Here is a 9556-nt window from a genome sequence, read left to right on the forward strand (position 1 = left end):
TTTATGTCTGCGCGTTCGAATTCTTGCACCATTTTGTGATAATATTTTCTCTGTGTTGCCTTGATCATTTTACAATGTGTTAATATCCCAAAATGATCACAATTTAGTGTACATACAAACGAAAAAAAATTAACTCGTTAGCATTAACCATTTGCTCACAGTGCGATTTGTTATACAATTATATAAGGAATTTTTTCCGTGCTTGTCAATATATCCCAATATTTATATATGATAATGATATATTTTTTCATTTCGGATGGTTGCATACTAAACTTCAGGCAATGACAAAAAAAGGAGCCAAAAATGAACTCTTAATCTTGAAAACTAAGTGTGCTGTGATTTTTTGAAAAAAAAACATTTTTCCGCTTCGGCGCTCACTCGTGAACGCCGTCGGCATAACGGGAGAACGATTTTAAAATACCGCTTCGGCGTTTAAGGGTTAATAAGACCTGGCCATATGGTACTACTATTGTTCCTTTCCTGTGCTTATATAGTTTTGTTTATTTTCATGGTATAATATTTTTGATATACATTCGTTGTTTTTTCTTCTGATTAGTGCTCAATTCCAGAGATGTCCTTGTTATTTCATATACTGAATTTGTTATATACGTATCTATCTTACTAATTTTAGTTGCTTATCTTAGTGTAAGTGTTTTTTTGACATCATTGTTTTTCCGATTTTGAACAGGAGGTACTGATATCATTTCGTGTTTTATGGGAAGTAATCCCAGTTTGCCTGTGTATGAAGGAGAAATTCAGTCCAGGAATTTGGGAATGGCAGTTGAAGCCTGGGATGAAGATGGGTGCCCTGTGTGTGACATGAGTGGAGAGCTGGTTTGCACTCGACCTTTTCCTTCAATGCCAACTCATTTTTGGAATGATGACGGGGGCATCAAATATACCAAGGCTTACTTTGCAAAGTATGTTGGTAAATGGGTTTTGTTCTCAGTTATTTTGGTTTTTGGTAAGCATTTTTGTCTTGATAATGAAATGTTCTGTTAAACTACAATCATATTTCATACTACTGCTATGATACTGTGTGAACAATAGGCAAGAGAGGTCTGCAATTTTATAATGAGGTAGTATTATTCAATGTCTACTTAAATTGTTTTTAAATAAGTGACGTCTAAGAAGTATTTAATCAATTTTTCAATCATATCAGTAAATAATTCATTAGTATAAGTTTCTTTCTATGTATATTTAGTGGTGATGGGGAATTTTTCATATATTTAGTCGTGTTAAATTTTTCATGGTGGTTTACCACTTTGCTGGCATAATGCATTTACACCAATTAAGAATATTTTCCTTAATTACTTGAATTAGTATTCTCTTGGTAACTGTATTTTATCAATTTTCATTGCTAGTATTCTCTGTAAAGCCAATGCTAGATTGTTATGATCTTTAAAACAGTTTCTGGTAAGGATGATCGCATTGTATTTATCATGTTTATTTAATATTTGTTGATGAAGCTTGAATGTAATTCTTAGGTTTCCTCATACTTGGACGCATGGAGATTATGTATGCATCAGTTCAAAGACTGGAGGAATAACAATGTTAGGACGAAGTGATGGTACCCTCAACCCAAATGGTGTGCGATTTGGGAGCTCTGAAATTTATAATATAGGTAATAATATATTTTCTGTGATTTCAGAATGTAATATAGTACTTGTTCAAAGAAGTCTATGGTTTCATCTCTATCAAAAAGCCTGTTACAAGCTTTGGCTAGGGTAAAGACTCAACATTATATGATCTTAAGTTTCTTGCTTTTAGTGGGTCATAGGTAATACCAGGTCCCCAATATTTTTTTTTTCATTTTTTTCTTAAAGAAGGGACAGTGTTTACAGTGTGCCTTATGCAGTACTTGTCAGACTGTGCTGAAGATTAGTTGTATCAGTGTCTCTTTGCTGTTTTTTGTGGTCTGCCATTAAGGACAGTTCTTTTGAATTAGCCTTAGGAGATTCCAGAGATGTGATTTTATGGACAAGGTTACTCATGTCCTGGGCTTTCATGTGCAGCTTTTTCGACATGGGTGTTTTATTAAGGGTTTGCTTTTCACATGATTGCAAGGAAGTAATTATTCCCTCAGTGCCTTCCATTTGCTGTTAGTATAAGTGGACTTTTACATTTTCCATGACAGAACTTTTCTTTTATAAAGAGGAGAGCAGTTTTTAGTTGGTATTACACATCCACATATGCATGCAGAGCCATTGTCGGTAGAGCCAGGAAGATTTAAAAGATTGCCATTAGTCTTAGGTTAGGTCAATTTATCCATGGGTGAAATGAAAATTCAAAGAGACTCCCCAAAAGGAGATAGGAGTCAGTAATGTTGAAAGAAGTAAGAATGCTGGGCAAAACATTTTTGAGAAGGCTTGAATGGAAGATATGACAATAATACTCTTTGTCTTTTCCCTCGAAGAGCGACTAGATTTGCCGGACAATAGCGCATATATGCAGCAAATGTGCCACACATGAATTCCTTGGTTGCAGAGATTTTATTCCTCAAATCATTGGGCTGTGGAATAGTCTCCCTAAAGCTGTTTTGCAATTAAAACTTCAAAAGTTCAAGCAAAGATGCATTGTATTACTACCTAAAATAATTCCTGTATTTCTCATCGTTTATTTCTTATTATCTTCAGTCATCTTTCAATGGATACCATAATCTTTGGAAGTTTGAATTTCAAAGTCGATGACCCTTGTAGGCTTGTTCTATATGAATAGGCTTTGTCTTCAAATAATAATAATAATAGATACTGCAAAGGCTGAAGAAACACCTGAAGTATAGTGCTACGTACCCCGCTTTTTGCCATGGATAGGTTTCAGAACCCACAGCAGCAGAGATGTCAAATCTGCAGAAATGCAAAAATCCTCTAAAAAACACTTATCTGCTTAGGACTGCCAAAACACTTACAACTGCCTATTTTAAGAGATCACTGCCTAATTGAATACGAAAAAAAGTGAATTAGTGATAACTTTGTAGAGATACGTTCATAGAAAAAATTCACAGAGGTGAAAGTTACTTCCTGTGGAAACATGAAAAATATGTTCCAAAAAAATTCTCAACCAAGTGAAGTGCAAAAAAAAGTGGGGTAGCACTGTATACTTATTGAAGAATTCACAAGTTTTGAGGAGCAATCATGAATAAATGAACTCTGATGTAGAACACCAAAGCTGTGATGGAATCGCATCAGAGATAAATTTTTGCTGAAAGTAAGACTTCATTACAATCTATGTAGAGCGTTTGTAGAATTTAGAATGGGGAACAGTCTGATAATTGAATTGAAAGTCACAGCACAGATACCAAAGAAAGGTAACCTATCTAATGCAATGCACTTGGATTGATTATAATGAAAATATTCAGGATACTTACTCTCCAAACATTAGAATTCACCTCCGGGACAGATTTTTTGAAAAATAAGTTGGGTTCATATTTATAGTTAGGTATAAAGGCATTTTGCACAGTGGTCTGCATGCTTGCAGTTTGCTTAGAAAGTTAATAATCTGACAGCTGAAGACTGAATGAAGAGAAGCTTTTATTTAACTTGAGGGAAAGTGTTTTGAATACACCTCTTGAGGAGAAGAGTTGCATACATCGGTCCATAGGCTAATTTAAGCTAGATTATATATGTAGATGTAAATCTAATAACGAATACAGTAGTGTGTTAAAACTTGAATTCTTAGCATTTATTATTTGTCCAGTATCATAGCATAAATTTATATTTGCAGTGGAACAATTTGAAGAAGTTGTTGATAGTGTGTGTGTTGGTCAAAGAAATGCAGCCGGAGAAGAACGTGTCATTTTATTCCTAAAACTCCATCCAGAAATATGGCACAGGAGTTTACGAGACGCATTGGGTTGGTTGCTATACGAACTCAGCTTTCAGCTCGCCATGTCCCATCTGTTATATTACCTATAGCTGAAATTCCAGTAAGTATTTTCATGTTGCAGATTAAATTTTAGTCTTGAACTGACAGTAAGAAAGAATGAAGCAAGATGTTCATTGATGATTAATCTGCTGTACATTGGTTATTAATCATTTGTATTTTTTGGGCTCAGCCTGTGTCGCTACGTGAAGTGTCCCTTTAGCACACATTTCTAAGGTAAAATATTGCTATAATACCAGAGAAAAAAGCTAATATGGAAATGCCAGAATATTCTGGCTCGCTCACCTTATTTTAAGGTGTCAATATGGTTTTCTGGGGTGATGAAACCACTACCAGAGGTCCTTTGCCATTTAGATTCATCCTTCTTCAAAATCCCTCAACTATAGAGGAGCCAACCTAAGGCCCACTCCTCGCTATCGCCTCTGACGTCATTCCTTTCGATCGCACAATCCTCACCGCACGTGTTTTTTCTGCTCTGTGTTGTCGTTCTCTGGATTCTCTGTTTCAACATAGAACGTCAAACTTCTTCTGCATCCAAGTTAAGTACTGTTATTAATGTTTAACCACCATTTTAGGGACTGCCCTGGGCACGTTTATCCGTTTTATTTAGGTTTTTATGGACGGCGTCCCATGCAACATCATCCCCGCGCCGCCATCTGTGGCTCGCTCCCGCCCGTGTTACCTTGTTTCGTGCCCCATTCAGTCCCCTATACGTTTAGGCTCGATTCATTGCTTAGCAAGTACATTCTATAATTTAACGATGATGCATTTATTGACGTTTTGTATTCATGTTATGTTATATCTACACGGGGGATGTTATCCGCCTCAGCTCATGCTAGGCTCCTAGCTACATCGTTTCCTTTCAGCTTAGATTTCATGCATGCATGTTTATTTCAGTTGTCAGGTTACTCTTAGTTAGGCTCCCTTTCGAAGGACTATGGTCCTTCTCTCTTGTCCTCGAGCCACCCTGGCCGCCCGCCCCATGTATTTTTGTCACGGCATAGGCTAGCTGCTCGGAGTCGCCAGCCTCGTCCTTCCTTCTCGGTTGGCTCGACCCAGCTTCTCCAGGACATGTCTTTCTCTCTACCATCAAATTTCTTCCTTTCCCCCCGTGTTTTGTTAGGATGTTATTTTGTATTTAACATGCTTATCGAGACGGCTTTGGCTGGCCTAGGCCTCCTCTGATCACGTGGCCTTTCTCACCGCGTGGTTAAACCACACGGTCGAGAGAGGTTCCAGGCAACCGCATATGAGCCACCCTGCGGTGGTCCTCCCAGCCCTCTTCCCCCTCCTTGGGGGGAGATACGCGCTCACGCTGTCTCAGGCAGCCAATCCGAGCACCCTCCCTTCCCTCCCTCCCGCGCGGGGGACCACGGGAGGTAGCTGGAGGACGCTCGGACGAGCGGGTCGGCTCCATGCCGCTCTCCCCAGTAGAGTCGAGGGGGGACCCCGCTTGGGCCGAGCCTCAGTTGGCCACCAGGCTCTCCTCGGCTCTCGGGCTGCGTTCTCCTACCACTAGTCACCACCCCTCCCGCTCCGGCGGATCAGGACCCCGGCGCAGCCAGGTCCACTATGGTTCAGTGACACTAAGGAGGCCCCGGCCTCCTTACAAGGATACGCTTTTGCATGCATGTTTTTCATTCACATTTAACATCCATTATCTTTAGTTTAAGCTTGCCGGAGACCCCACTACCCCTCCAGGGATTTCCACCAACTTATTCTAGTTTTAAGTCTTGACGACGGAGTTATCAAACCCCCCTGTATTATTTGGTCCCCTCCTGCTTCTCACCCGTTGTTCGGACTACTCCTCGCTCCGGCGTATGGATTAGGTTGGTCTCCCTGATTCAGTGACTTCTCTGTCCTCCAGCAGCGCTGGAGACACACTGATTCAAAGCTGTTCTACTGATCCTGTCGGGACGACTCACCACATTACACGGTCAAAGAGCAGGTAGAGACTAACCCTTGTTATCTTTTAAACTCCAGAGCACTCCGGTGGTTATGACATATCACATCACGAACTTAGTCCAGGGGTCTGCCGGATCCAACGCCACCTGTACGATCCCGGTTCAACGAGTCTCTGGTTTGGCACCACGAGAGTTGCCTGATTTGCTACAAGTTCGTAGACCAAGTCTCCTCTGAGGGGGGTGATGTTTCAAATGCTCACACATTAATACAATGAGTTCCAGTAACCAATATAATCCTTGATATGTCAATTAACTTGTTATAATTTAATTTAAAGTAGCCTTAAGTATTAATACTAACCCTCTCTTTCAGGGCGCCCAAGCGATCTGGGAGACTGCCCTTTCCACCCTGAAGGCCTGGGTTGGTGGGTTTGGCAGCAACATGACAAGGGCCAACCCTACATACTATCTAAGGAGATGGCCACCCTCATCGTCCCAGGCGGGAAGAGTACCTCCTACGTAGATCCGGAGGTGGTGGCTCCCCTGATTGCTTCCATCCAGGAAGAAGTGGCTCAGCCTTCAGAGGAGGCGACGGCACAGGAGGTCACCAAAGAAGTAGCTGCCCTAGACCTGGACCTCGAGCCCATGACGGTGGAGGGTGGTGCAGGTAAGGATGTAAGTGAGGCAGGTACTGTAGGGGCTCAAGGGCTTTCCTTGAGCCCTCTAGAGCTTCTTCTTCTCCTACTACTTCTACTTCTTTCAGGATTCACTGGGTGGATTCAGTCGGTCAGACCGAAGTCTGCCGTCCTGGCGATCCCTAAAGTCAAAGGTAAGCATGACTTTAAATCGCTTTCAGAAGTCTCTGTCAAAGAAAGTTCAGATTCTAGCCTTGCCCGTAAGTCTTCGGCTCACCATCCGGAGCGGACAAGGCTAAACTGTCATCTTACTCTAAATGGTTGAAGTCCAAGTCTTCTAAGGACAGGGCTCAGCCATTCCCCTCCGACCCTGAGCCTTCAAACCTCCAAGGGAGCCAGACCCAGGACTCCTAAGAAGGTAGAACCTTCCCCTTTCGACCCAGACACCTTCTCTGCTAATATTTCCGCCAATATTATGCAGCAGATGGGTAGTTTGGTCGGGAAACTTGGTACAAAACCAATTCCAGGAGATGTTTGTCCAGCTTCATCTTCTCTAGAGGAGTCAGGGCAGTCTATCCGAGCTATCTCGGATAGGCTGGTTACCCAGGGCTCTGCGAGAACGCAGCGACAGGACTTCCACAGTCCGGCCTGGCAGCTCAAAGCTTACTCATGCCGGATTCGTCTACCCTTCTTACCCCTACAGCAAACAACCCCTGGAGGGTTGCTTCGTACGCTCCTTACGTAGATGGCATGCTAATGATCGAGGATTGAGGACTTCGAGTTTCATCCGCAAGGATTACAGCCCATTTCATAGGCTTATGTCCGCCTTACAGAAGCGGCTATGAGAAGGGAAGACAAGGTCCCGAAAGAAACCGTAATTCTCTCCCAGGATCACGCGCAACGGGAATGGCTACGTAACCTAGAGGAATGGCAATGTACCAACACCAATGTTACTGCTTTCAAAAGCCCCTTCACGATCTTCACTGTGACGAGGATGACTCCTATCCCATTCACATCGAAGGTAGCGGAATTGACCCTGCAAGCCGCAATGAATGAAGGACGAACCCATGCCACAGCTCCGGGAGACAGAACCAACCTCCCTCCTGCTCCCCGGAACGGACGATCACTGGGTAGATCTTCTGGCCACCTTTTCATTCAGTTGGGTTAAACTGAAACCAGGACTGCGCCATCACTCAGTTCAGCGAGAGATTGCCCAGGCTGTCGACAACCTCATCCAGGACTGAGTATGACGCCAGGATGAGGCTGTGCTGGTCACTCAATTCCCTAGTAATGACGGAAGTATCGGCTTTAATCTACAGAGAAGAGCCGCTATTCAAGATCATTGCAGTCACTTTTGTGTACTGATGCAATGTGACCTGTATGATTTCGTCATAGCTACCATATATTTCGGCGTATAAGTCGACCGGAAGATAAGTCGATCCCCCAATTCTGAGTAAATTTTTATGATTTTAACTAATATCGGGTACATTAGTCGGACCTATAAAATGTGAGGCCAACTGTACGCTCAAAATAAGCAGCAGGGTAAAACGTATCATATAGAATAACCTGAATGTTATTACGGTATATATTGCTCTACTTACCATAAGAAATACAGGTAATATACTCGCTATTAACAAATCTGTGTAATATATAAAAGATGAATACCTGCAAAATATGATTAGAAATGACGAGACGAAAGATACGTTACTCCGAGTGTAATGTAAACAAACAAAGCGCTAAACTAACGCTGCATAACAGCCTACGTATATATGTATGTACAAACTGCCACTCAAGTTAATGTTTTGATTGGGTTGTTAAAACGATGTGCCAGTATTTATTATTATGTTGGAATATTCCTTGACCATGGTTCTTCTATGGCATAAACAGGCTCATTTGAGGGAAAACGAACCTGCAGTTGATTCACCAGATTCAAACTGGGATCGTTATGATGAAAACCGTGAATGATAATTTGTTTTGATGAATTGGGTTTTAATTCAAGTGAAACGATGAACTCGAAATAATTATTTGTAGGGAATTTTAAATACAAATATTTTAAACTTAAATTAAATGCATTTTTTTTAAATTTTATTTAAAGTGATAAATAAAGATTTCATACCATAAATGTTTTTGAACAATACCCCGGTAAATACAAAACTGTCAGAGTGAAACGCATCCTTCTCAATTACTTTACTACAAATGGCTACGCAATGTTTACACTTGCTGTGCTATTGGGGTTTCTTCAAGTTACTTTGATTTTTTTTTCATTTTATTTAAGAAATGGATGTTTCTATGTATTATTAGTGGTCGTATTACAGTGTGGAATGTTTTTTAATACTGGTATTTACATACATAGTTACCTCAACAAGGCTGACATTGTTATTAGCCATCTGTAAAGCCTGGATTCCCCTGTACCGATATGCCAAAATAATAAAGATTCACTTTTTGTTACGTTAGATAAGTCGACCCCCTAATTTTGGCAAAGGTTTTTTTGGGCTAAAGGGTCGACTTATGCGCCGAAATATACGGTAGGCGAAATTGTAGGAAACATGTACTGGCGGAGGCCACTATCTGCCATGAGCCTAACAAGCTCTTAGCCTCATCTATTTGGGGCGCTGACCTCTTCCCAGCCTCTGTAGTGAACGAAGTTCACTGTGAGGTAGTTAGATTCAACCAGAGTCTAAGGGTTCGCTGTGGTTTGGTCAGTAAACGCAAATCAGAGTCAGCTGGATCAAACCTAACAGGGATTAGATGTCATCGGTACATGGCACTATGAATTGATCGGGAATCGTTTCCTCATTTAGGTGATGGAAGTCTACAACAAATTCGCCAAGTCCGATCCTTATTTGGCACAACAATTAAAGGAAAATTATAAGAGCTGTTGGATTTTTTATAATTCCTCGGCTAACATTTTATCTGCTTCATTGATTTCATTCTGAAATTTCATAGGGAGGCGATACGAGGGTACTACTTAGATAACCTTATTTTCATCCCTTACCTGATATGATGTTCAATTACATCGTTTTCCTAGAGATCCCTCGCTCATGGAAAAAGACATTGTGATATTTGGACAGAAGCTCGAAAAATTTCTGTCTAATCCCTTGATCCTGGATATCTGCATTTATTTTATTTCTGATTGAT

The 9556-nt window shown here is 41.2% G+C and overlaps 1 protein-coding gene across 1 annotated transcript in view; it reads left to right on the forward strand.

Moving 5' to 3' along the window:
* LOC135218792 (acetoacetyl-CoA synthetase-like) overlaps positions 1–3951 on the forward strand; it is a 198139-nt gene extending 194188 nt beyond the window's left edge. The window contains 4 exon segments of the mRNA XM_064255242.1: positions 689–920; positions 1488–1624; positions 3724–3852; positions 3947–3951. Coding sequence (XP_064111312.1) covers positions 689–920; positions 1488–1624; positions 3724–3852; positions 3947–3951 — 503 coding nt within the window.
* The last annotated feature ends 5605 nt before the right edge of the window (positions 3952–9556 follow it).

This window comes from Macrobrachium nipponense, chromosome 1, assembly GCF_015104395.2.
Source record: "Macrobrachium nipponense isolate FS-2020 chromosome 1, ASM1510439v2, whole genome shotgun sequence".
Taxonomy (NCBI): Eukaryota; Metazoa; Arthropoda; class Malacostraca; order Decapoda; family Palaemonidae; genus Macrobrachium; species Macrobrachium nipponense.